This window comes from Cygnus atratus, chromosome 20 (assembly GCF_013377495.2).
Source record: "Cygnus atratus isolate AKBS03 ecotype Queensland, Australia chromosome 20, CAtr_DNAZoo_HiC_assembly, whole genome shotgun sequence".
NCBI lineage: Eukaryota > Metazoa > Chordata > Aves > Anseriformes > Anatidae > Cygnus > Cygnus atratus.
Genome location: NC_066381.1, coordinates 4,948,785 through 4,976,367, shown reverse-complemented (window position 1 = coordinate 4,976,367; position 27,583 = coordinate 4,948,785). Strand labels below are relative to the sequence as shown.

Here is a 27,583-nt window from a genome sequence, read left to right as displayed (position 1 = left end):
TGGTTTTGTCCGGTAAGAAAAAGAGGGACAGGTTTATTACATGGGATTTCAGCGTTCCTGTACAGACATATCCTGTCTTAGAAGTACTTCCATGGCACAATGCACAGGTTCTTAATGTACCAGCAACGCATTCTCACTGTGGACTCTGCCCTCTGCTGCAGGCATTGCAGAGAAGGCAGCTCTTCAGCCCAACAAAACTATTTTACTTGAATTCAGTTTGGTGAATCAGGATGTTTTTAACAGTTACATCTATGCTGCTTCACCGCTGCAATGAGAGAGTTTCAGTTTAGCCCAGTATTTAAACAGTCGTGGACAGGGCTACAGAATAATTGCAGGAGGGATCAGTGAGCGCCACTCCCATGGGCTGCCCTGAGCCACAAACCTCCGTCCAGACCTGCTGACAGCATCACCTAGGCTCTCCAGCAGCAGTTCCAGCATGCCCTCTCTGACAGAAGGCTGTCACTGCAAGGAGACAGTTGTGCAACAGGCAGCCAAGCTCCACCAGAATAAATAAATCTCAAAATCACGGTTCCTAACCTTTTTGTGGCAGGCTGGGGCGATCAGTCCTTTGCTGCTTGTGCCGATGGGCTTCACAGCGTGCTGTCCCCCGGCCAGAGCCACAGTGTCCCAGCCTCAGGGCATCACTGCCATCGGGTCAGAGAACATTCAGCCAAGCAGGAGGACACAGCTGGCAGCCTGCTGGACCTCGGCACAAAGCCACAAGGAAACCCAGGGCAGCCTTTTGGAGGAAGAACAAGCTTTGAGACCACATCCTGCCACCACCCTACCACCTTTCAGTGCCGAGCCTCCACATCAATCTGCTCTTCTCATGGCAAAACACGACAATCAACTATTTCCATTAACGTTTGGCTCTTATTTCCAACGCTCGCTTTCACATTTCTATTGTGCTCCCAGCCTGTTAAAATACTTTGTCTACACGTACCTGCTGTTTCATTCTGCCAGCAATGAAAGCAGATGATAGCTTCTGATGAATCAGTGTGCCACAATGAAAAGATAAACAACATTAGTTCATTTTGTGCTCTGCATTTGTTAGCTGAGTTTTTCTGCCTTGTTCAAACTACACGGAAAGCTGCCGTTCTTGCTAGAAAGTTCCAGCTCTGCCTACTTGATATCTTAAGTTTAAAACCTGCACATAATTATCTTCTGAGCCAAAAACCGAGGGCTTTGTCTAGATGGTTTCTGAAGCCCAACACTTAACGTAGTCTCTCCTCAGTCATTGCTATGTCTATCTTTCAACATTTTTCACCCGTTAAATTGTCTCTTGGGCATCATCTCAGAGAGATCATAAAGCAATCACAATCTCATTGGCTCTGTATTACTTTCTAAAACCTTATGCATATTCTCTCCTAAAAAAGCCAGAACTACAGCATTGTAGAACATTAACGATTGATTTAGATTATCAAGTATCACAGAAGTCTAAGAAGAGTATGAAGAGGTTTTAATCTTAATCATCCGTTAAAAATAGTTTTGTCCACTGTGCTAGTGTCATTAACATAAGACAAACTTTAACACTCTTCATGTTATAGGAACTGCTATCACAGCTGTTTATCTTCTTAACCAAGATTAGCACTTGTAAAACACATACCAGGAACCAGGCCCTCATTAAAAACAAGTGCATCAATTTGATATCTACTTATGTATTTTAAAAGAAGATAGGTAATATCTGTGCAAGCTTTAAAAAAAAAAAAAAAGTAAAGCACAGATTAACCCAAAGAGGATGCTGGAGGACTTCAGCTGTCTTTCGAATAAAAAAATCAGTCTGAAATCAGCAAGTAGCGTAAAACTTAGCATGTTTATCCAGTTTCACTCACTACCGATAACTGAGATACGTGCGTTGTTCTATATTAAATAGCGCTCATGCAGAGATAAAACAAGAATAGGCCAACAGAAAGACAGAGGTTTGCTCTCTCCAAGCACTTAACTGAGTCACCATTGCGCTCATCGTGGTTGAGGAAAGCTCCGAATCACACGCATGGGCGCTCACAGGAACTTTTCTAAATTCAGCCAGTAAGTAATCACCGGAGCCATTTTCTGGTCTCTTCTGCACCACTTTCAAACACCCTGTGAGAAGATAATCAGAAAATAAGCATGCTGACCCATTTGTGCTGGGATGCGGATTTGAGGTTGCAGCTCTGGGGGAGGTTATTGAGGAAGCTGCACGAGTTGGAAGATAACGAAGCTATGAAAGGAGGGAATCCTGAAGGCTTTCTGTTTGTTTATGGAAGGGAAAGAAGAGGAGGGACAGGGCGAAATCCCACGTAAAGCCATGGAAAGGCAAGAGGAGAGCACGTAGTGTGAGCAGCCAGTCCTGCAGCTGGCCAGGCACCCCGATCCCCAGGCAGAGTCCACACCCCAGCCACCACTGGCCCCACGGCAAGCTGCCCTCGCTCTCCTGGCATCAGGAACACCGGGGACAGTCCCCTGCTGCACCCGCACCACCAGCCCTCTACAAACACTTCCAGGTACTTGAGTGCTTACCGCGGCGTGCTCCACCCCAGGCCTCTCCTGCAGTATCACCTCCATTCCACCCCAGGCCTCTCCTGCAGTATCACCTCCATCGTCACGCAGATCATGCCCAGGCGATAAGATCTAACATCAGCCTCATCCCCTGTGGTGACGAGGCCTCCTGCTGCCCACCACAACAAGGGACAGGCTGGGAGCAGTGTGAAACACAGGGAGCTCAGGGGGCAGGAGCTGCCACCAACCCCAGCCAAAGGACGAACCCGGCTCTGCCCCGGGCATCCCCAGCTCCTTCCTGCACTCGTGCCCAGTCCTGACCCCTGCTGAGGAGAGGAGAGAGGAACCCACACCTGTCTCGCCCGAACAAAATCACCCTCCCAGGGCATGGAGCTGATCCAAGGCTGGAAGACCCCAAAAGCAACAGATGCCCCAGGAACCACAGGGACACAAGGGTCAAGGTGCCCGAGGCCAGGCACTGGCAGCAGACACGAGACAAGACGTGGTGCTGCCAAAAGAAAGGCATCCCCATGCTTAACTGCTGGGAATCCTGCTGCCAACCACAGGGATATCAGCAGGAGCAAGGAGGATTTTCTGGCATCATAGCAAACTCCTGTCTGGACAAGTACAGCGTCCCCACTCCTTCGTGGATTAAGTTTCTGTTGCTTGCTGATACCACGGGTGAACTTACTGCAACACAAGTCTGGACCCAACAGCAGTGAACATGTACAAATGTTAGAGGAAGAGGCAAGAGAAAAAAGCACTCTTGTTGGGAAGGAAGAACGAGAGGGGCTGCAGCACGAAGTGATGGGTTACCTGGAGAGATCCCAGACACCAAGGAGCAAAAATACTCCCACAAGAGATACAAAAAGCAAAGCTGGGAGCAGAGCTGGCCAAGCACACGATTACGCTGATTTAAGCGTATTCACCCATGGGAAACCCTCTCAGACTCCCTGCTGGAGTAAGGCGATCCCTCTCCAGTCACTGCTCACTGCCTTGAGACTACTTTGAACCTAGTCCCACCAAAGCCTCTAATTGTTCTATGAAGTCCAAGCACAGTCTCTGCTGCATTTCTCCATTTGCTGAAGTTTATTTGCAAAGAAACGGACGACTTGGCTGTTTCCAAATGAGCCACATTGCTGTCACAGCGTCACGTACATGCTGTGAAATTTGATGACTTTTTACTACAAAAAAATGGCAAGATACTTCCCTCCACAACTAATTTCAAGCCCCGTGGGCTCCACAGTGCACACAGAGCCCTATTCTTACTGACGTTAAAGGAAAGCACAAAGCTCAGATAAGAAATTCATCCTATCTGGCCTGGCTCTGGCCTCACGATAGAAATTCTGTTGGTAGAAGAGCCTACGCGTGTAATACTTGGCAGAAAACTCAACTCTGATTTTGTTCCGTAAACCTTTAATTTTTTATTTTGGTAAGAAGAGGAGGAAGAGAGGGCAGGCTCCTGGGGAGATGGTATGAATTTCATGACCACCCACTTCCTGGAGGACACTCCTCATTTTTTGCATATGTGCATAAGTACAGGCTAGTCATTTCACACACACAAACTATTTTCTTTGCTGCACATCAGCCAATATGGTACATGCCAACTGCGGCAAGAACAACAGATGAAAGGCACAGACACAGTGCTAAGCAACTCGTTCAGCAATGCTCAAACTTGCATGTAAACAAGAGAAATTGGAGTTGGGTTCCCAAGGCCCTCGTCAGAGAGAAATACAGGGATAGTCTCACTGGGATTTGTGTGTACTCTCCACTCTGGGCAGCTGACATGTAATATGCTGCCATCAGATTTCTCAAATCCCAGTGGAATAAGGGACCATAGATAAATAGAACATTACAAACATCCGTAACAATTTCAGAAACCTATACAGCCTGGGAGCCTAACTGCAATGTTTGAGTGCAGAGCAGGAAATCGGCAAAGGATCAGGGCTAAGAAAATGCGCTTATGCTTCTTGCAGCCCTGTACCAGAAAGCCTTACTTGCCCTTCAAAGAGCTGATGATTGCAAAGCACTTCTCTCCACAAGGTTACCACAAATCATAGAACAAGTTTTACAGAAGTTTTCCCCCAAAAGGATGCTATAGTATTCACAAGCTTCCCCTGCTAAGCAAAGCAGACGTGCAAGTGTCTTTTTTTCTGCTGCTGAAAAGGAGTCAGCTCAAGTGAAACGTGATAGCTCTTCAATGGCACACAGATCTCCTGCCGGATCCAGCTCCAGACTCGCCTGTGCAGCTCCAGGTTCCCCCAGAGGAGCTGCCTGCTTTGGTGGAGGGAGAAGAAGGCATTCCGTTTGGACAGGTGAACGTACTGCTGACAAACACTGATGAAAAATGCAGGACTGGGGCTTGTTCTCTACAGCAAGCCAGGAGAAAGACATTGCAACAGTACATAACTGAAGACAACACAGGGACAGATTTCTACAGCCCGCTGTCACTCTTTACCTCCTTGAAACTTGCTTTTCTAGTCCTTCAAAATTTTGTCTCATTAAATTCCCTGTCACTGTTCTGTTTTAAGAACGTCCTTGTTAGAACTAAAACACCTGTAAGCCTTCCCTGGGTACTCTTGTTTCTTACTGGAAAAAAAAGCACATGATCTTGGCATCCATTCAATCTAGAGTGACAGACGCTGCTGAAGAAATTACAACAGAACTCCTCAGTCCCCTGCAATTAGGGATTCGACCTCCCCAGACATAAAAATATAGTAAGGAATAGCAAGAACAGAACATAAAAGCTAAGGCTGGTTTCTTCCTGGTTACGTACTTATGGAACGCTTGCTTTAGAACTGAGGTGATGAACACTCGGTTTCTATTGTGCTTTCCTGGAGGTCCTCAGGTTGGAAGCAGATACCCTCGTTAACCAGCACAGCTCTAGAAATAAACTGCCAATTAATTGCTGCTGCACTGACAGCCAGGGAGTTCTGACACGTAAGACAGGTTCCACACACACACAGCCTTTTTGGACAGCTGATGCAGTTTTACTTTTGACAACTGAATGTTGCATTTGTTAAAAAAAAAAAAAAGAAAAAAAAGAGCAGATTTTTGGCTACTTGTACCAATGTAGATCAAGACTTGACCTCGAACTCCACGGCAGTGTCTACTTAAGTACAGAAGTGTGTAGGACCAGAGACCCCAGCATCTGAAACAGCACTAGAACCCACAGCTAAATACGGCAGGCAATTAGCATTTACATATTTAAGCCTCAGGACAATCCATCGCTGGTGTGTCCCACCAACTAGCAGAACGGGAATTTTGCTCTCAGCCTCTGTCACACTACCTGCATGCCTCTGTCATGCCCGTCTAACTGCACTTTCAGTTTGTGGAGCTCCTCGATCTCCCGGTTGTGGCGCTCCGTTTTGTGCCGCACCAAGGAGCGGTAGAAGTGAATGGTGAAGACGACAAAAATCAGCCCCACGGGGACCATGATGATGGTGGAGACCAGCGCTGCTTGCCAACCCGCGTGGCCGCTGGGCTTCTGGATGGTGGTGGTTTCATTTTTCAGGATGGAGTCCACAGGCAGAAATTTTATCCAGCACAGAAGCACCACTTCTGCGAGGAAAAGGAGGATTCCCAGAACCGTGGAGAAGCCCCACGCCAGCTCGATGTAGGGATGCATGCGCTCGTGGGGGGATTCGCTGATGGAGTTCAGGTTGTGGATGTTGCTCACTGCTTCCACGTTCGGCAGAATGCAGGTGCTGATGAGAAGAGCGAAGAGATGGACTGCCACGAGCACCGTCGTGCAGGCACTGAAGGCGATCAGCAGCATCTGGGGGTACTTGTACTGCATCTCCAGCTGCACCTCCACCATGGCAACCTGGGGGGGAAAGGAAGAAAAAACTGCTCATCAACAGCTGCTGGTTTTTCTCTTTTCCAGGCCTTCATCCAGGAAAGCATCTTTATTCAGGAAGACCACGTAAGGTCAAGTGCACCCTCAAGAGCTTTTCAGAGCAGCCTAAATGGCTCAGCCCAGTTCCCCGTGATGATGCACGCACCGTCTGCGGCTTGGCCTGTTGCAAGGCTCACGCACACATTTCCGTGCTGCACTTTTCCAAAATAACAGCTCTCTCCTTGCAACTGTGAGCCATACGAGCTGCCTCAAACCGAACACACAACAGAAGGAACCCATTAGACCAGAAGCGTAGCTCGGAGGCAGCTGACAGCCTGCTAGCCCGCGCGCCCGCCACACTTTCTTCTTCCGCTCACCGCTAGCGGTTGCAGCGCAGGAAGTTTCAGCTTCACGGGTGTGAAAAGCAAAAAGCAAGCAGCCCGCCTGGCCAGCCGCCAGCAAGGTTACACCACCTCCCAAGGGAAGCGCGCAAGCTACTTTATAGTTTAAGTTACTCCATAGTAAAAATAGCTGCCTTCTATTCTCAGAACACGGCGGTCGTTTTTATTACAAACATGCCTAGATACAAGTCACTTACATCCCCAAATTTCTCCCTTGGGGTCTAATAACTTACTGATACGTTCAACAGAGGTGGACAGCTACAGGCGTACGGGCATGTTAACAGCTCGGCTCTCGTTTCAGGAAAGCAGGCTCACATCACGCAGCAAGTCTCTGAAGCTGGTCATTTCAAAAGAACCTCAACTGCGTCTTCAGTCGAGTGATGTTTAACAAACAGTAAACGCAGGAGAGCAGCGCCCTTGTGGCACCAGAACTGCAGTCCTGCTACGGGTCTGTAACTGGTTTAGCAATTTGTTAAAATACTTCACCTGTCTGTGAAGCAAGCCAGCATGTGTATTGCTGCGTGGTGTCAGCCCCGACAGGGCTGCAGAAACCTTTTGCCAAGGGAAGCTACAGGCCAGTGGACGAGAATACCCAACATTGCCCTCCGATAACTCTCCAGCATCACTTAGTGACTTGCACAGATGCTCGTGCGGCCCGCAAAACCTCTGGTGACCCCAGGCGGCCTGCTGCTCCAGCACACCACAGCTCACCGTGTGTGTTAGGGGAAGGAGAAGCTGATTTAGGATGCCTGCCCCAGGCCAGCGCCTCTCAGAGCCGCTATGGGGAGGGAAAGTTGGCACAAGCGGCTGGATTCCAGGGGGTAGGTGGATTTTGCAGAACAGACATCACCGCTTTATCCACACTTTGTATGAGCAGCCATTTCGGGCTCTGTATGATGATCCGCACCATTCACTGTGGCATTACTTGTTAATTAATGTTAATTTGATGTTATTAATGTTATTTATGCACTGAGATCAGGGTACACTCACACTCCTACTTTTGGTAGCCCTGAGAAGGATTAAAGAGGGTGGAAGCAGCACTACATTGGCACAACTGCTGTCCCACCTGTGTTTACTTTGAAACCATCAGCAGTCTGAAGGAGGGGAATCACGGTCAAGCCTGAATGCCTCTGTTAGCACCAAGAAATAACACGCGTGTCTGGGGTAGAAAACAGCCAGCCTCTACACGTCTGGATTTTATACCTACGCCAACTGTATGTGGTATTAGAGACACCAAAAACATAGTGACAGTTCTTGGATATTCCCAGCCGTTTGTTCTGGTGATGAATGTGGGCATGGTATTTTAAGACTCCTGTCTGCAGATCTCGTCAAATAGCGGGGAAAATAATGCAGAATTGGCTTCACCATCTACTGCAAGCAAGGTCCATCTGAATACAACGCACACGTTGCCTTGCATACGTCCCCTTTGCAGTTCCCTATGCATTGATTTGGGATCAGACTTACCTTCTGCTGCACGGCTCTGTACAATTCACTTGCACAGCGCCGCGCTCGTCAGTCACCCCGTGTCAGCCAGGAAAAGCTGCAGGTATTTTGTTCATTATTGGGTGCTGTAATACCCAGAGACACAGCATTCAGCGAGCTGAATAGGAACTGTACCTGCATGTTCAATTTATAGCTTTATATTAAAGCTGAAAGCCCGGCTGATGTCAACATATCAATTTCTAGTTGTTATCCTTCGCATGAGCAGCACTTTTCAGCTAATTGGATGTTTCCTCCCAGACTAACCTATTCCCTAGGGCTAGCTTCAGCTGTGCAACGTGATGAATTTTTAACACTGACTGATGGCTCAGTAAGAGGTATTTCACAGGAAAACATCAACAATCCAGAGAGGGCAGCAAGGCAGAAAAACAGATCATTTAACCCGAACGAGCACGGGAAAGGTGAGTGAGCTTTATCACCTTACCCCACACAGACTGTCATGTCATTGTCTGACCGGGATAAGAGAAGGAGGACAAGCTGACATAACCCATTTAAAAATCATTAAGTATGCTGCTTCGCCCGTAAAACTATTAATATGTCATGTTCGATACAATTACGCTCTTCTGTGACAAGAGCCCCTTTTATGCTAACCTCTTCCCGGCGGGCAAGGTATCGAGGGCTTGACTTTGCAAGGCGCCGAGCACCGCGCTGAGCAGCCGCTTGTTTCAGCGCAGGCTTAATTTTAAGCCTGAGGATTGCCCTGCTGAACTCCAGGCTCACAGGTTCGCTGAAGAAGCATGTGCTGGGAACGTTTTTAAGTTAGACGGTGGTTAAATTACATGCAATTGTGTGGGTTTTTTCCTTCAAGATCACCGTAGTCCAGATTGCCCATAAAGAAGATGCTCATCTTGAGAAATTTGGTCCAGCACAGATAATACCAGGCGAGAGGATGACAAATGGCTTCACATAACACACGCTACATTCACACAGATGGTTTGGCAGCCTGTAAAAACAATCGCTCCGGTCAATCTGTTGGATTTTTTCCCCCTTTCCTAAATCAAATACATATCCTGGAGCAACTGGACAAGCATTGAGAAGACCGGCTAGCAGCAACAGCTCTTATTTCCATCAGGAAAACGATTACGGAGATTTCCTAAGCTCCCTCCGAATCTCCTTCACCTGCAGCCTCCCCGGGACGATGCCGGCAGCCATACGGCCCCCCCTCCAGCCAGACCTGGCGCTGGGAGGCTCCTGCGTCCTCCTGGCCTGCCCGCTTCCCTGCCAGAAATACCGCAGATAGCATCGCCTAACGAGGAAGGCTCGCATTATTCTGCAGCCTGTCCAGAAGGAGCTGGATCAAAGCCACCGCCTGTTGATTAAATACCCATCAGCTTGGAATAATTTCCAGCCAATATGGAACTGGCTGGAATCACACACGCTGACAGGGAAGTAAATAAAGCAATAGCCAAGGCCTCCGTGACATTTGTTTACATAGTTAAGTGCACATAGGGCTTCAAGGAAACTATTCCACTCTAAATAACTATGCTGCTTTCATCATAGCCAAAGAGATGCTCTTATTAGAGTCTAAACATCCACATAGCACATGCCTAGCAAATTACAGACAGAGAAATAACGAGGCAGCAACAGATACGTCACCTTTCACTGGACGGTCCGATGCAGTCAGCTAGGGAAAAGCTTGCTAATAGAAGAGAATTCCTTCCAGAAAATGTTTTGTTTTCTGAAAAGCACCAGTTTTGGATCTACTTATGTTAAAGTGGCTGTCTCGAATTCGCAATCCTTATACCTACTTGATAATTAGCTTTTAAGCTGCTACGTGCCCAGCAGACAGCACTCCCGGGCACCAGCTCTGGCATGCCCACCACGGCACGAGACTCCTCTAAAAACTGATCTGGAAACACGAAGTAAACGAGATAACCTTAGCAGGTGGCTAAGTGCCTCATAAATAGAAGCCAAACGGTTAACCGTGTGTGTTTGCTGAGCCCTTCCAGCAGCTCTCTGTTTTCAGACACAGCCCAGCCCTGCGGAGCGGCGCTCCAAGCCCCTGCGGGGTCCTGGCGACACCGGCATCCAGGCAGAGCCATCTGCTCGTGCAGCCGAGCCGCGATGCATCAGGGTTCACAAAGCTACAAAACACCAATTTAGTGCTCACGTTAAAGGGCACAGTCACGAACGGCTACTGCACTACTCCAGGAACCTCAAGGCATGGGGGGCCAGCACACAAACTGCTTTTTAAGAGTAAGAAAGCTTCAGTGAAAAGAGACCGATGGGAGAACCCAGCTGTCTCAGGACGGGGAGGCACCTCCTGCCATTTCAGCACGCACGCCTGGTTACAAACCAGCACAGGCTGCACAGGAAGCTTTTACGAGCATCACGTACACACGGTGAGGAGAGAGGGACCGCAAAGCAACCGAGCGCCCCTGCCCTGCAGGCTGCCCCCACTTATCTCTCTGCTCACGCTCCTCCAACTTTGCTTTGGGTGACCGACTGCGTCATCCAAAAGGGAACTCACCATTGCAATGCTCCGGGGGTGGAAAAGCAGGCGTGGGAGCAGCTTAAAGCAAACAAACAAACAAACCCAGCTACCCAAAACCTGCCTGCCCCCCTGCAGCTCGCGCGCCGCAGGCTGTAGCATCTTCACGTCCCGCTCTCCCACGCGCTGCCCTCTGCGTGGGCGCGCTCAGCGCGCAGACCTCAGCAGCGAGCCCGTTTCCTGAGCAGAAAGCCTCCCCAGAGCAGGCTTCAGCCCGCACTGCTGCTAAGGAAGAACCCGAGGGGAGGTAAAGAGGCTGCTGGCATCGCAGCGTGACAGCGCTCTGCTAATCCCACGGCTCAGTCCCGAACACCAGACTGTCTCTGTGTTATTTGTACGCTCCCCGACACGGTTTTGACCTATGCAAATAGCTTCCAGATAACACCCAAGCGCCGCACAGAGCAAAGAAAGGACTGGGGATTATTCCCGATAGACAGCGCTGACAAAAATACACCGGGTTTGGCTCCCTGCAGGCTGCACAGCCCTCTGACGCCGCGCCGGAGGCTGCGGGGCCTCTCACAACACGATCTCTCTGTTCACGCTATGCAAATTCCTCCCTGGCAGGCTGTGACCCAGCCTTATTTTAGGCACCGTGACCTGAAAAAAGCACATACAGAAAATAAGATAACGCTGAGGACCACCGGGGCCGAGGAGCTCCAGAACCAGACCAGGCGCAACCTCACGTGAAGGCAGCCAACGGTGCCTGGCCTTGAGGCCAACAGAGAGCCCAGCTCCCGTGCTGCTCAGCAGCACCAGGGCAACGCTCAGGATGGTCTGCAGGAAGGGGACCATTTTCTTTAAAGGTCTGGTTTGGGAGTGCGTGGGTGGATCATTAGGCAGCTCACGTATGCACGCTGCCTCGAGAGAGCCAGCCTCAAACTTTTCAACAGCCAAACAGAAGCCCACAGGCAGATGCCTCCTGCTCCTCAGAGAACAACAGCACGTCCTGCTTCTTGGCAGGGAGAAACCACCGCCGATTAACGGGGGATTTTACAGAACCACAACTTCCACGATCTGAAAAGCGTGCCCACAAAACAAACGTACCATCGCAAATCCAGAGAGCAGCGCAGAGGTTCTGCTGGAAGCTTTCAGCTTGGCTCGGCTCAGGTACAGCTTCCTCCACGACAGGGCCTGGACGGAGTGGTGGTTCGATGTCACCAGCTCCAGGTAGCTGCGGCGCACCCAGTCCCGATAATCCATGCCTTTGGTGCCAGGTTCAGAGCAGCAAGCGGGAGTGGAAGGGTCCACCGGAACGTTTAATTCAGAACTCATCATGAGAGAAGTGCTGAGCGGAAACAAAAGTCACGTTCAAAAGGAGGCAGCAGAGAAAGGACAAGCATCAGCCACTGCAAAAGCTGTTTAAACACGGCTATCCTCGGTCAGTAGACATATGATGGAGCAAACTGTATCGCACTTACAATGCGCCACACAGGAAAATGACCATCTGTATGCTAAAAGTGACCATGAGAACCAGGCAAGACTGCACAAGTAAGCTTGGGAACTGCTCCAGCAGGGGGTCAGGAAGGTTGCACAGCGCCCAACTTTTTATTTCAAAGCTGGCATCTCAACTTTCCCCTTTAATTCCTCCTCGGTAATTTGTTTTACATAACACTTTGGAAACAGGTTCCCCATCTTATCATTTCGCTGTAATCTGACAATTTAGTTTCCCACTGCATCATGCACCATCTCCAAGTGAATCTTGTTGGAGTACCAAGGTAACTCCAGCTGTCCAGGGACTCACTTTTTGCTTTTTCTTTGGAAATCAGGTTTTCCCGTTAAACCACTGCTCAGTTCACACGGGCACAAGACAGGAAATAGGCATAGGCCTGAACGCTGTGCGTGGTTAACAATTGATTCTCCCAAGCTCCTGCAGTGGAAAGTTCAATTTCCAAAACTATTCACACTCCGCTTATCATCCACATCTGGCCTAGAATCCTATTCCCTTACTTCCACTGGTAGCTCTCAGCATACGGAGAGGAAAAGGCAACTCCAGGAAGAAAAGTGGGCTGCTTTCCAAGTGGTATGAGCGTCTTCAGATTCCAGAGATTACACTGAGATAAGTAAAGGGCCAGCAATGCTGTTCAGGTGGCTAACGCCACAGCTGGCAGCAGAAACAAGCGCTAGGTCCCAGCAATCCCCTCCTCACACCACAACTTACCCACGCTGCTGCCGACTGGCTCACTATCTCCGCATCATCTGCGGATATGAAACAGACTTTATGTTTTGGGCAAGGACTTCTCAGCTCCAACAAACATCTGAAAGCAGCTAACTCAGTCGTCTGAAGAACGGAAAACCCGATCCTCTGATTAATCCTCACACCCTGGGGTCTGCCGTGACCACGGTGGCAGATAGCAACACCGAGTCACAGCACGTGAGACCCTGCTGGCTATAAATACTTACCAGCTCCTGGAAGGAGGAGATGGGTGCCCAGAATCACACACGGCATGGCACTAATTAGCCTCAGCACCACACCTCTAGGTCACAAGCACCTTGCTGCGTGCCTGAGAGGAGCCCCAGCCCTGCCCGCATCCCCCCTGCTCCACCCAGCTCTCAGCAAACGAGGGCCATATGGAGACAGCTAATAAATCAATGTTTGCTGCGAGATTTGAGGAAGCAGCAAAGATAAGAGGGCACCAATTGCCCACAGCTCTGAATGGCATGACTGGAAAGGAACAAAGCTGTCCCAGGCACAGTAACCAAGATTAGGCTGCAGCAGAACACAAAGCACTGCAAGACGTAAGATTGTCCGTCTCCGTAGAGAGTTGCATTTCTGTGAACCTTCGGATTTCAGCTCCTCAGACATCGTAAGGATGGCAGCAAAAGCACAAGACTGCTCTTTTTGACAAGGCCAGAATTATAGCCCCAGAGGAGTCCTCGATGGCTCTTCAAAAGCTCAGGAGCAAAGAGCTTTCAAATTATAGAACAGAAAAAAAGCAAAGGAACTCGCGGAACATACTAACAGAGAGAAACCTCCCTGCCTGGCCCCTTTCCAGAAAGGACAAGAATCACCTACTTATGGCAGAAAACCCCCTCTCCCCCAGCCCCCTGGGACGAGCAGAAACATCCTGCGAGCAGCAGAAGTATGAAGCTGTTTCCTGTGATGACATCCTGTGTGAATTCTGCAACGTATAACGCGGGGCGAGTTTGTTGGCTTTGCCTCTAGCTGGGACACTGACGGCCTCTACCCTGACGCTGATTTTCCACGAAATGCACAGGAATTTAGTACGTTGGAAACTTCAACCCAGGACAAATTCCATTAAAAAGAAAAAAAAAAATCCAGAGGTTACAGAGGGAGAGCGCGAGCACCCAATCACATCCCCGTCTTCCCTTAGAAAAACAAACTGGAAATACCACGAGGATGGTTTTTGACTCTGGAGCAGCTCAAGAGCTGTTCCCAAGTAAGTAAACAACTCGGGAACAAAACCCCTCAGCGTGAGCAGAGCCCACGGGGGCAGCACCAGGGCTGCGGACTCACCTTGGTGGCCGCGGGCATGGAGGGGCCGGGTGGCGAGACCCGAGGAGAGCAGCTCCACGCGCAGCACCTTCACCTCCTCACAGCACCTTCACCTCCGTGGGCTTTTATTCTGGTGGCACTGCCCAGCCGCGTAGCTGCACGGGGGGGGGAGTTATCAGGAAACACGCTCCTGCCTCGTTTGGCTGGATGGGGGAAGAGTTATCGCGGAAATATCACGCTCGTGCCTCAGTTGGCTAGACGGGGGGAGAGTTATCGTGGGCATATCGTGCTCCTGGCTCAGTTAACTGGATGGGGAGGGGGGGTTATCAGGGAAATATCGTGCTCCTGCCCCAGTTAGCCGCACGGGAGGAGAGTTATTGGGGAAATATCGCGCTCCTGCCTCGGTTAGCTGCACGGGGGGCGAGTTATCAGACTCCTGCCCCAGTTACCTGGGCTGGGGGACAGTTACCAGGAAATACCGCGCTCCTGCCTCAGTTACCTGCGCGGGGGGTGAGTTACCGGGGAGATACCGTGCCCCTGCCCCACCGGGGGCAGAGCCATCGCGGAAATACCTCGCGGCCGTGGCGGCTGGGGCCACTTTACCGGCACCTCCCCCCCCCCATGCCATCAGCACCCGGGACTGCTGAGCACCCCCCGGTGCCCGGGACCCCCCCCCCCGGAGGCCTCAGCCGAGCAGCCCGGGCCGAGCCCCGGTAACCCCCCGGTGCCCCCCAGGTAACCCCCGGTGAGAACGGGGCCCCCCTGCACCCCCCGGCTCCTCGCCCAGCCCCGGGCCTCCCCGGTGAGGCCGCACCCCCCCCCCGCAGCCCGCCCCAGCTCACCGCGGAGCCCCGGGAGCGGAGCGGAGCCGCCGCCGCCGCGCTGCCAAGGCAACGCCGGGGCCCCCGCCACGTGACCCGCAGGAAATGGGAGGGGGCGGGAGGGCGCCCCGCCCCGCCGCACGTGACCCGCGCCTGATTGGGCGCGGAGATGGGGTGGGGGGGCGGGGCCGGCGGGAGGCCACGCCCAACTCGCGGTGGCCACGCCCCCTCCGCCACAGCCACGCCCACCTCGCCGGGAGCCCCGCCCGCCGCATCGGGAGCCCCGCCCGCTTTGCTATGGCCCCGCCCCCCTCCGGTGGAAGCCCCGCCCCCCGGTCCCGATCCGGCCCCGCGCTGCCCGCAGCGGCCCCGCCGGGGAGGGAGCCCCGAGCCCCGCGGGCCGGGCGCGGCCCCCGCCGGTCACTGCGCTGTGGTCGCAGCCGTCCTCGCGTCCGTGCACGGGACGCCCTCCCCTGGGCTCCGTTATCCGCCCGCCTTCCCCCATGCACTCAGCAGGAAATCCTGCGCGAAGCCACCGCAGGGCACGGGTGGGACAGGGGGAAGGAGTTCCTGCCCTGGGAGCGAGACAACGCGCTCCAAGGCAGCACAGACTCAGCTTTATCACACAGCGATCCCTCTTCCCGAGCTCAGCCCCGCCTGCAGAGGCGGGGGAAAATCACAAAAGGGAAACAATTCCTAAAAACTTACTCGAGAGACAAGCATTTGTTCTCCTGAGCGTACTTCTTCACCTTTCCCATCGCGAGCATCTCTGCTGGGTTACAGCGCCAACGCCGCTCTCAGGGCTGGTGCTTGTACGAAGGCACGCAGAAATGGAACAGCGGCAAATCCAGCCCCAGGAGATGCCTCTCCCTGCTCTGCTGGGGAGTGACTCCTCTAGAACGAGAGTTTAACTGAAGCAGGTCACGCTCCTGGGCTGTTTAAAACCCCCACGTTACTACTGCTTTTTCAGTGCTATATTGGGGATAGGAAGCAATTGTAAAATTGTTCTTCCTTTTACTACACTTCCTTGTTTCTGCTCCGCAGACAATGCTTTCCCCGTTCTGAGGTCACACAGCATTCGCACGTTGTCTTAACGAAGAAACACCCTTCGAGCCGCTCAGTCGGATGCGTTTTTGTATTCTGGAAGACACGACACCAACAAACAACCACAACATGGCATAGCAGTTTTCAGAATTCACAGCAACACACACCACATACAGATCCTACTGCTAAATACAGCCACGCCAGCAGAGAAGACCGTAAGGCAGCTACCACCTTCAGCAACACATTCTTTGCTTTTTATGGATTTCACACACAAGCTAAGCACTCCTCGTAAATGTAGTGGATGAATAATTCAGCACGGGTACTGTGACATCCTGAGGAGCCGGGATAAGGCCATACAACCCGAATCCATTTCATTTACCAAGACCAGCTCAAGTCCATCTTCTTCCCAGCTGAGAGAAGTGTGTCCTCACGCAGCACATCTGCTCTTCCTAATGCAAAACAGCCCTTATTTGTTCAGCTCAAAAGCCTGACAAGCTCAGAGGCAGAACAGTCTTTGTTTATTTGTGAGACTCTCACTTCCTCTCCGTCCACAAAAGCCAAGAAACATCACAATGTTTTTACGGCTCGTCCTACGACACAGATGTATCAACAGGGCTTACCTACCCGAAGGGGGATTCAAGTGAAACAGTTCTCGTAACTCATCTCTCTCCACAGAGCAAATGACAACTGCAGAACGTCCATTCTGTACCTTAAGCACCAGAGAATGAAATATTCACAGCTTACTCTGAAGCATGTGCCTCTACAGAGATTTAACACACAACATTTCCATGCAGATCTCCAACCCAGGGCGCTGGCGGGGAAATACACCTTGCCGCTCAGAGATCACCCAGCTCTGAAGTCCCCGGGGAGGTAAAAGGGACCTAAACACAAACGTCACTTGCACTTGATCACATCTGCTTCCCCACTGCCAGTAACACCACCGAGAAGCCAATTCATAAAGCCAGCTCAGACAAAACGTCTGATTTCTGGCAGCACTGTTCAAAGACTAAATCCAGCAAGAGATTCTCCCTTTTCATTGTTTTTGCTTTAAATTATTTGGCATTAACTAGAGCTCGAGAAGTAGCACCGCATTCTGGATGCTGAGGTCTTGGGATGAGCACATCTGGAAGACGGCTGACACTACTAGCTCAAGATACACCGAAAAGACAACAACCTAAATTACAAATAAAACCACCACCGCATATGCTTTTCATTTAGGCATCGACAAGTAAATATATACGTGAATACTGTGATTCTTACCAGGGAACCTGAAGTTCAAAGCAGAGAGCAAGGCAGAGGGAAAGCCAGGCGTCACTACATGATGTTTAGCACAAGCACAACTATTCCATTCCAAGCCTTTCTGCCACAGGATTTGGAAGCTTTACACACAATCTTTCGGAAAACTTTGATTTCTTCCAGTCAAAAAGCAAAAAGGGTATGAAACGCAGCTAACACCTCTTGCTGTATTTTCACGTGTGCCATGTAACTAGGTCTTTTTGTCCCTTCCTGCAACACGGCAAGCACCTCTTCATTTTACTGAAATATACTGAATTTGAAATACTTCAAATAAAAGACAGAACAATCCGACACATCCCTTTTATTAATTTAAAAAACACGGAAGAAAAGTAATAGGGAAAGTTTTAGCAATAAAAAAGGGATCCTGCTTAAAAATCTATACAACTTGTCTAGCAACATAAACTGATTTCTTTGGGTTAGAGATGACCCCATACAAACCCCCACATTCAGAACACTCACAGTGCAAGACAGTCTGGCTACAGACCACTTTTCTATTTCAGGTTAAACTCTGCCCTTAGATTCAGGTATCCAATTGCTACCAGCTTTGACAAAAGTAGATTACGTAGTCCTCACAGTAATATTTTCCTTAAATAGTAATGGATGTGTTTTAGCTTTCAGAAAAACACTCTGGGCCATGTCAGAATTAACTCCAGGGTCACAGAGACTTACAGCTGACTCTTTAGAGCAAACAGAGCAGACTGCACAGCAGTTATACAAGCAATTAAGGAAAAAATCTCTTATTTGGCATTTCTCTATCAGCATCTCTTGGGCCTGCGACGTGAAGGTCATTCACCGTTAAGCAGATAGAACGTACGCCAATGGGTTCCGCTTGGCCGAGATGAAAGGCTTCATGCTCCTGGATATAAAGCAATGAACAGTGTTTCCAGCTCTCCCTGAGAGGCCTCATCCTCTTCCCATCACAAAACTTGGCTCTTCGGCATCATCTTCCTTCTCTTCCTCCTCCTTGCTATCCTCTTCATCATCCTCACTGCTGACTCGCTCTTGAGATTGATCAGATTCTAAAAACAGAAACCGTATGAATTGGTAACATATTCCCGTGTGTCTTCCTTGTTAAATATTTCACAATAAAATAGTCTCAGGTGCTCAGCGAACAGGTATTAGATCACACTAATTAGCCTGAATGGTTAACACGTCCCGTGTGCCTCCCACATTAAATGCCTCACAACAAAGTAGTCCCAGATACTAAGGAAAGGTGTTAGGCGTTAGTAATTCTGCTGAGTGATGCAGAGCCCTGGATATCAAATTCTCCCTCGGAGAAATATTCCCTCGCCTGCACCACTCAAGCTGCATTACCACTGTGCCAAGACATCATTAAACAACTCCACCTCCTATTGAACGTTATTTCAATCAGAGGTAGTCAAGTGCTGAAGTGATAGGTTATCTCCTTCCCAATCTCACCTCGGCATGTCGGCATGAACTTTCAAGTATCACAGAGTATTGTCAAAGAATGCAAACACCAGGAAGCCACCTGCCAGGCTCTGCATATTTCAATGCCTGTCCAATTTTACAGAAACTCCATAGGGTGCCAAGACCTTTTACAGACTGTTCAGATTATTAACAAATACAGGAACCCTTTAAGGTAGGTGCCAGATTAACTAGGATCACAGAAAACTCACGATGCCTGCCAAAAGACCAGAAGAGAAAACAGCTACTAGAAATTAAATAATGGGTATGGAAATGGCGTGAAGTGGGACCTAGACCTAACAGCCTTCCCTCTGCTCCCAGTGGCTCTTGTACTGGTTCTCAGACCAAGTCATACTCAGCTCAGGTTCCGACCATTTACACTTAGCATTTAGGATTAGCCGTCTGATGCCACCACGTGGTGAAGTTAGATATTGTCATTTTAGAGTAGGCGACTATCAAATTTAGTGCCAACCTTTATTCTAAAGATTTTCACTCAGTAAAGATGAAAGATGGCAACTCAGAAGTTTTATCTATTCATTCATTAAAAAAAAAAAAAAAAAGATAAACGCTTGCCTACCAGGCCCAACAAATACGTTTCCATTGCTTCAGAAAGAACTCTCAGATCTCAACCCAAGGCAAACAAAACTAGCAAAAGACAAGTCTGTTCTCAGCAGCCTAAAGATAGCTGTAAGTGCTTTCTAGCTCCACCGATTTATTTATTTATTTATTATTTTTTTAAATAAAGAAACAAAAACTGCTAAAAGCTAAAAACTGTTCTAAAGACAGTTTCAATCCTGGCTTCCAGATGACTTGTTTGTGCCGAACAAGAACATTCCAGCCCAACAACTTGCACACGGCAGTCCCAAACCACAGTGCCAGTCCCTGCCCAGCTCCCCTCTCGCAGCCACGCTCTGAACGGATGGATAATTCTGTTCTGCTAAGCCTCACACTTAAATTCTCCTCCCAGTCACAGTTCATGACCGAGTAGCTTTTAAAAACAAAACAAAAGCACTCTGCTACACTCACTTGCTGTCACAAGTACAATTTACCTGCTGATTAATTTACCCTCCCATGTTTACATGGAAGGCTGGCAATGGTTCAGCTGAAATACATCCAACTTTGAAAAGCAAAGCAGAAATAGGGTAGAACTGTCAGACAAGTTAATGTTCTAGCAGAATTTATCGGGAGCTGTGTTAACTCCAAGACTTACTGCAGAGGCAGTGTGCTAATCCATAAAGCACAACTATTTGAATGAGTATTCAAAAATTTGAACAAACATTTATACTGGCATTGCTGAATGTTCATTTCCAAGACTACGGCAGAACAGCAGCAGTCTGATTTTTCATGTTTATTTCTATGTGAAATGAAATAGTTGTGTAGAACAGATGACACCACAGTGTCTCAATTTCTTGCACACAAAATCATAACTTAGTTTCTTGATGTTGAAATTGTGCATTTTTCCCCATTTTCCCATAAATATTTAAAAATATTTCAAAAGAACAGCCCTTAACAATACCGCCTTTTTTAGTGCATGTTCTAAATTTGCAGTTTGTCAGAATAGCTGGGGTAAAACACCCACAATCAATGAAATCAAACTCCAGCATTTGCTGTCCAAAATTTTCCCTAATAAGGGGAAAATATTCATAAATAGAGACGTTATTTGTAATATTAAATCTCAACCTAGAGGGTTTTCAAAGAGTACTTTCGAAATATTAACAAAAATATCAAGCTTGAGACTCAGTCTTCCTACCCATCTATCAAGAATGCTTGGGACAGGTGGTGGAAAAAACCCTTCTAAGGCTTCGATTAGGGAACAGAACTGAGTCTTGAGAAAAGAAAACTAACTCTTACTGACCTTTTTCCTGTTTCTTTTGTTCAAGTTTATTTTTCTTAGCTTGCAGTTTCTTCTCTTTCAACTTCTGGCTGAAAAGCAATGAAAAAAAGACTCATGAAAATTTAGTATTGTAAAGCTACTTCACATTGTAATCATATACTGATTAAGGACTTACTACAGACATCTTGGAAACAGACTTCAGAAGAAAAGTTCAATTTAACTTTGGCCTCAACTAAAAATTCAGTCAGAGCAAAATTACACATAAGATCAACAGAAACATTTATATGGTGGTTTTAGTTCTATGGAAATTTTTTTTTGAAGTCTATTCCCTGATGCCACTACAGCCAAAACTATATGATACACAAGAACATCCAAGAACACAAGAAAGAAGAAAAAAATGAAGATGCCCCTACATTTTAGCTACCTAACCTAATAAAAAAACAGAAAGTGGTGTCAAAACCCCAGACTGCTAGAATTCAACAATAAAAAAAAAAACCAGTAATATATGCTTTAACTGAAAAAAACAAACAAAAAACCATATTCTTTGATCTTCATCTTCAGCTATGCTTAATCATTACACTGGGCCCCAGAAGTAACACAGGGGTTAAGAGGGAATTTCGGTTCTGTTTGCCTACTCAAGGTAACCAGGCAGTCTAATGGCAGAGAGCGGGCAGAGCAATCTTGGATTCACACTCCTCTCATGCCATAAACAGATTCTTTACAAAGAGCCAAGCACCATATCTGTGAACTTGGGACAGAAGAGAAAGGGTGGTGAGGTAAGTCAGGGGGCTCCTACAGGGCACAGTTGCTTGATACCTACACCATTAGACTACTCTGCGGAAGAAGGGAGAAAGGAGGTGTTTAAGTGTTTAGGCAGCATTTGCTGTTTGAACAGTTGTTCTCCTTCTCAGCCAGGGAAAAGGCAGCAGGCCAGATCTGACTTGCTGGCCATCTGTTGGACAACACTACATCTAAAGTAAGATGGCACCGATGTTGGTGTTGCAAACATTTGTGCTAATATGCCAGTGAGTCACTTTGCACAGGCCTTTCGGCAGCAACTCTCAGCTACACAATGTAAAATGCTCAAAGAGACAAGAGAGAAGCTGCTCAGGGTCAGACCCTCTGAAAGAGGCAAGCCATGATATCCTGCTATTTCTGAAAGGTGCGATGGCACAGACTGTGGAATTTAAATTCTTATATCACTGCATTAACAACTCTCAGGCCATTAATTGAGAGCACCGATCTTGTAACTGTTTTACTTTGTCTAAAACTTAAGAGAGGGAAGGATTTCATATTTCTTATTTTTTCCACCTAACTTAGTAGACTTAACCTGCCAGACTTACCTCCGAGGTAGGTAGAAGCAGCTACTGATTTTAACAACGCTGCACTCAGAAACAGCCATTTCCACGTGCACTGACTGAACTGGGCTAGTCACACGGCGTACAGAGGACAGCATCATGCCCCATCACGCTCTGCTACTCCAAACCCACATACACACCCATTAAGCAGCATCCGTTTTTGTGCTTAAGCTGCTTGATGTCAGCTGTTACAGACATTTACTTAAGCCAGACGTACATACAGACCTTTTCTGACATTGTTAAAACAAATACGCAGTACGGCGTGTTGCAGTCAACACAAGTGTCAGCAAAAGCTGCTCAACCAGTCAAAGTTATCTTGTGGCACTGAAAATAAACCATGCCAGCAAAGCCTGTCAAGTTTACAACTGCCTTTAGAAACCAAACAATGACATCTACAAAATTAATTTCCACAGCCAGACTTCTTGGCTGACAGATGTAGAAATAGAGTGAGAGTATCTATCCAAAGTACGTAGCTACAGATGAGGCACAGGGCATGAGGTTTTCCACGTCAAGCCCCCTGGGAACAATCTGCCCTTACCGCTTCCTTCTGCGTTTTGCTGTTTGTTCTTCTGCAATCATCTTATTCCTCTCCAGTTTCTTCTGGAATTCCTCATCTAGTCTTTGCTGTAATTGATCACATGTTATACTTCGGTCACAACCTAAATTAAATACTTCTTTTCAAAATCATGTCCTTTTAGGGAGAAGTCTTTTCGCAAAATACAGAAGGGAGCTTTGCCAGCTTTTATCTGGCTTTCTCTTTATACAAAAGCCGTAATCCTAAGGAAGACTTCTGTACAGACGGCATTCTTAACCTGCAGCCTGAGCCAACTATTGAAGGCTTTAGAGGGAGGAATCCTCACCAAAACAGATGAGCAACACTGGGCTTCTGCCCTAAAGAATGTGTCAATAAAAACAAGAGAATAATTTGAGACACAAACATTAACATATGAATCAAAGGACTCATCTTGGCCAATAGAGAGTATAATCTCTCTGGAGGAAGCAATCCTCTACCTGACCAAGACTTAAAAGAGTCTGTGTGCATGCACTTGCTTTGATGCTGTCTCTGAAAGACAATGAAATTAGGGATTTCCTTTCATTCTTAGAGACATTTCTAACAGTTTTTAAAATATTTTCAATCCAACATGAGAACACAAACATTCATATGCTGTTTTACTGTGTGCTAGGACCCCCACTGAACAGAGAAAGATAAAGCAAGTCTGACACAAAACACCAAATGTTTCAATGCTAACAAAAACACCACATATCACATATTCCTGCACTGTTTTTGCACTGATGGTGGTTTAGAATTTAACTGTTTGCACATGATTTCACAAGAAAAAAAATAATGCAATGAACACCAAATAGTCATGGGAAAAATATTACAAAGAGTGTCTTGCTGACCTTCTCAGCCATGGCATCCATGAAATCTTGCCTCTGGTACTCTCGGCGACGAAGATGCCGGTACACATGAAACTCCCCGCTGCCAGCTCCAGCACTGGAACCTACGATAAAAAGGGGTCAGTCTGCCAGAAGATAAAATATACCAGACGTTCACATATGACTATGGCTAGATGCTGAGGGGCAGAACAAACAAAAGGGCACTGTAAGATGAAAATCTACACGCAGAGCGTGTCTCCATTTTATATAAGATCAAATCACAACCAAAAACCAAACTGAGCTGCAAAACCCTATACTTATGGTTCACTGCAGTTTCTGCTGATCAAGGCAAATAGCATCCTATCTTCCCCACAGAGAATCCAGTCTTAGCTAGACACCAAGGCAGTAAAAGAACTAGAGATCAAACACACACCCCGTGGTCTTCTAGACAGAGGTGAACTGAAACATCCTACCAACGCTGCTTCTCATTGTTTTTCAGCATCTCATACCAAAAAAGTAAAGGTCAACAGAAAGGTGATAAACCCCATCATATTACAGTTTTCCTTGCAAGACAGATACCACCGACAGTTTTTATCCGTTCCTTCATGAACAAAACCCTTATAACTCTCTCTTCTTGGCGCCAATCTGCATGTTAAAAGCCTCACAGGAGCTTTCAACATTGCACTCCATTCTATCTCTCTGTCTCCCAAGCTATTTCTCAATGCAAAGCACACAAAAACATGCTCAAAAGAAGACACCTAGTAACTAAAACATGGCAGCTGGGGCTGCAATAGAGGTGCTCCTGATACCAACAGAATCCCAGCATGTCAAGTGCTCCCAGAAAAACAAAACAGTCCAACAGCACACAGCAAAGCCATTCTGAAAAGCCATGAGAGAATTACAGTAAGTACAACAGTTTATTCAAAAGTGTATAAAACCTTTAGTCTTCGATCAATTATTCTGAAATAAGAACAAGTCAGACTCTGGAAAGGATCATTAATAAGGACAAAAGTTCCAAAGAAAGAGATAACTTCCAAATGCAGATAGAATTTACACCACAAATACCAAACCTAATCCCTCCAGATAAAAGCGAAGCATAAGCAGAATACTTGTGCTGGGTTCCTTGTGCAGCTGTTAGCTCCCTTCCTGACCACACAAAATCACATCCACTGCACATGTCTGTTTCTCACTGCCTGAAATTCAGACTCAAGGCAATCAAAAGAGGGACTTCATAATTAGAAGTTTTCAGAGCACTCTCACATCTGTGGGAAAGCCAGATTTACTTATGCTTTGTCACCAGTACAGCAACGGATTATTTCTTTACACACAGCCCACGTGCTGGAGTGCCACAGGTGTTGTTCACTTCATGTTCTGACAACCAGCAGTAAAGCAAAACCCAAGAACCAAACAAAACTTGAAAAAGCAGCTCAAAAAGCACATTTTATACTTCTTTTCTCTAGCAAGCAAAATGAGCAACAACAAACAATCACCTCTGGCCTTTTCTGTTAAACAGTTTCTAAGCTTAATGTGGATGATCCTACAGTTATCTGAAGAATAGGATCTTTACCCATCACATCTCTAACAAACTCCGGGGGAGGTCGTGGTGCCCATTCGTTCAGTTTCTCAGGAATCGGTACGGTCTTCTCCTGTAAGAACAAACCAACCAGTCATCAGTCATCCTCTTCTAGGAGCAAAGTCTGCAATTTTAACACGGTGTTGAAGGGTGGTATATGCACGACAACAGCCTCTTCCACCAGCTGACAGATCCCAGAAGGAGCACTTTTGTAGAAATCTCTTCATGCACAGGGAGCAGGCAGAAAATGAGAATTGAAAGGTATCCTCTCTTTCGCTCAGATTCAGGCCTGCGGGTCAACAAACCCTGGGAGGATTTAGGAGCGTCTGTGCTTCTTTTTAGCATGGAAAGTAGAGGAAGAAAGGCAGCACCTCCACGCTTGTGGGAACTGAATACATTACCAAGAGCCTGGGAAGAGCTGACAGGCGTTTGTGCAGTTTCCCTGACAGATCTACAGAGGATAAGTGAGGGAGAAGCCAGGGCGCAAGGTCAGTGGAATAACTCCACGCAGGGAGCTGTCTCCTCATCTAGCACCCAGGCAGGGAGGGCGAGACCCCTTCCCCAAACGCCTCACCTCAGGACAGGGACCCCCGGCTACGGGCACCGGGGTCGCGTTTCCCCCTCAGCGCCCACAAAAACTGGCGGTGACCGAGCCCCCTTCCCCCTCCCGCAGACCAGGGGTCCCCTCACCGGGTTCCTCATCAGCCTCTCAAGGCGGAGGCGCTGCTCCTCGGCGGCGCTGCGCGGGATGACGAGCGGCTGCGGCTCCTTGCGGGGCCTGGGCGGCCGCGGGGCCGAGGGCGCCGCCATTTTGCCGTCCCTCCGCGCCCCGCCCGCCTCCAGCCGTCACTGAGCGCGACCGCGCCGGGGTTGCGGCGCCGCCATGGCGGGCGCGGCCGGGAAAATGGCGCCGGGGCTGAGCGCTGCTGCGTCTCTCAGCTATGTCTGTGGTCGTCAGCCCGTCTCCTTGAGGCCTTGGAAAAGGCGAGGGAAGGGCTACGGCTTGCCCGAGCCGTTCCTCAGCCTCCCAGCAGCCGGTTGTTAGCTGCTGGGGAGGAAAACCGTGCTATGTTAGGGACCCCCACACACATCTCAGGGGCTCCCGGACACGGTGAGGGCTGTGAGGAGGACGCAGGCTGCGGCTCCCGGCCCAGGTGGAGCCTTGTTGGGGGCTTCCCCGAGCCACTGCTGTGTTTCCCACTGCCCACCTCTAAGCTAGCTTCCCCCAAAGCAGTGTTTGCCAGGGCTTGTATCACCTCTGCTGCCCCCAGCACTTTCCAGACTGCAGCTGTGCCGAGTTAAGGCTGACCCTATAAAGCTGACCCCATGGGACATGTTAGCAACCCCAAAACCTGTCATGCCAAGCTCTGGGCTCAGCCCCTAACAGCAGAATGCGGAGCAGGGAATTCAGAGTATTTCACACAGGCACCCTGGCCCCAGCCAAATCCCTGCCCCGTGACAGTGTAAGCGATACAGGACTTCCTGGTGCCTCCCTGGAGGGCTGCCGGCACCATCTGCTCGTGTCACTTTGGTAATTAACAGGCCTTGCCCGCTGGCAGCCATGAGCAGCAGCGTGATTCCCCATGGCACGGACTCACGGGGCAGCGGGGAGGGCAGGTATTGGGGAGGGATGCTGCGCTGTCTGTGTTTATATTAACATCTGGGCTTTGCAGGAGCAGTGCCTCATCCAGCTGAGGACTCATACACCCAGAGCCGTGGTTGCCCGACGGGGCTGGAGGAAGAGGAGCCAGAGCTGGCTGTGATACAAGCTTCCTCTGCAAGCCAAATTGCTTGTCGAGCTGCTATGGCCATACAGAAATGGCATGGCATGTACTCAGGCTGTGCGTGCGTCAGAGAATTAGCTAGTAAAGGTCAGCTGCAGTGGAACAGGAGCATAAGGCTTTGTGTAGTTTATGGAGATAAGCTGGAGCAGCGAGGCTTGGCTCTGCGTTTCAGACAGCTTCGTGCTGTGCATGTGGAGAGGGGGACAGAAAAAGGAACACAAAGTTGGGAATGGCCCTGTCTGAGATTTATGGGTCATTTGTATTGACCTGAATTTATTAAGCCCCCATGCTTTTCCCTCTTCCATGAAGAAAATTGGAGCTGCTCCTCAGGTTCAGTCCTCTCTCTGTTTACAAAAGACTTTTCAACCTCTACTGAGGTTGCTATGGAAATCACTCTAGTTTATGTCTCGTGTTTGTCTTACCAACCTGATTTGTAAAAGAATGGTGTGAATTTAGGGTTGGCTAAGTTCCCGGCTGGTGCGCTGGCCCTGTAAGACATCCCTGCAGTCAGTGCCCTGGCTGGATCAATGCAAACAGCTTCCCCCCATGCTGTCTCCCAGCTTGTGATCTCGTATTCCCAAAGCTCTCCCAGCACAGGTCCTTCTTGGCATGCCAGGATAGAAACCAAGCATCACCAGCCCATGCTCAGCCTCCATCAGGACACGGCAGTTCTATCTGCAGAGGCTGGGGCAGATACATGCCTCTGTCCCTTCTCAGTCACTGAAGAATGTGTTTTAGAAGCAGATCTGCTGCCAATCCATTAACTTTCCTCTGCCAAGCCCTGAACACAACATGGGCCAGTTTCACTCAGTAGCCCATAAGGTGTCACCCTGTTTCTTCCTCCTTGCTGCCATGGCCACCTCTCCCAAACCACAGCTTCTGAACGCGGGGGCGTGAGCAATGAGCTGT

The 27,583-nt window shown here is 48.7% G+C and overlaps 2 protein-coding genes across 11 annotated transcripts; both read right to left on the bottom strand.

Annotated features, from left to right (window-relative positions):
* ORAI2 (ORAI calcium release-activated calcium modulator 2) lies at positions 1 to 15,094 on the bottom strand. 10 transcript variants are annotated; one of them, XR_007709064.1, is made up of 7 exons: positions 15,005 to 15,094; positions 14,184 to 14,365; positions 11,753 to 11,993; positions 5,768 to 6,304; positions 944 to 2,082; positions 383 to 739; positions 1 to 265 (listed from the first exon to the last, which is right to left on the bottom strand). XR_007709064.1 is itself a non-coding variant. In XM_035559264.2 (6 exons), exons 4-6 carry the CDS (start codon positions 11,981 to 11,983, stop codon positions 2,074 to 2,076), a joined length of 777 nt encoding a protein of 258 aa, XP_035415157.1. In that variant the 5' UTR covers positions 11,984 to 11,993; positions 12,867 to 12,904; positions 14,184 to 14,317; positions 15,005 to 15,052; the 3' UTR covers positions 1 to 2,073. The 10 variants fall into 10 exon arrangements, 6 of the variants coding, with proteins under 6 accessions (XP_035415157.1, XP_035415155.1, XP_035415156.1 ...); XR_007709066.1 differs by having other exon boundaries at positions 14,184 to 14,317; positions 15,005 to 15,093; XR_004780608.2 differs by having other exon boundaries at positions 1 to 739.
* Positions 15,095 to 17,609: 2,515 nt separating this feature from the next.
* On the bottom strand, positions 17,610 to 25,754 carry PRKRIP1 (PRKR interacting protein 1). The gene is made up of 6 exons (XM_035559266.2): positions 25,581 to 25,754; positions 24,885 to 24,963; positions 23,342 to 23,442; positions 22,479 to 22,564; positions 20,604 to 20,671; positions 17,610 to 18,342 (listed from the first exon to the last, which is right to left on the bottom strand). Exons 1-6 carry the CDS (start codon positions 25,698 to 25,700, stop codon positions 18,227 to 18,229), a joined length of 570 nt encoding a protein of 189 aa, XP_035415159.1. The 5' UTR covers positions 25,701 to 25,754; the 3' UTR covers positions 17,610 to 18,226.
* Between the last annotated feature and the right edge of the window lie 1,829 nt (positions 25,755 to 27,583).

What these genes read in the sequence shown, in the direction of transcription:
- ORAI2 (XM_035559262.2), bottom strand. Translation starts at nt 11,983, where the DNA reads ATGATGAGTTCTGAATTAAACGTTCCGGTGGACCCTTCCACTCCCGCT. An exon ending in TGCTCTCTGGATTTGCGATG is followed by an intron (nt 6,305 to 11,752) that starts GTACGTTTGTTT and finishes TTTCCCCCCCAG; the next exon opens with GTTGCCATGGTGGAGGTGCA.
- PRKRIP1 (XM_035559266.2), bottom strand. Translation starts at nt 25,700, where the DNA reads ATGGCGGCGCCCTCGGCCCCGCGGCCGCCCAGGCCCCGCAAGGAGCCG. An exon ending in GTTTGTTAGAGATGTGATGG is followed by an intron (nt 23,443 to 24,884) that starts GTAAAGATCCTA and finishes TTTTTATCGTAG; the next exon opens with GTTCCAGTGCTGGAGCTGGC. An exon ending in TGGATGCCATGGCTGAGAAG is followed by an intron (nt 22,565 to 23,341) that starts GTCAGCAAGACA and finishes GATCAATTACAG; the next exon opens with CAAAGACTAGATGAGGAATT.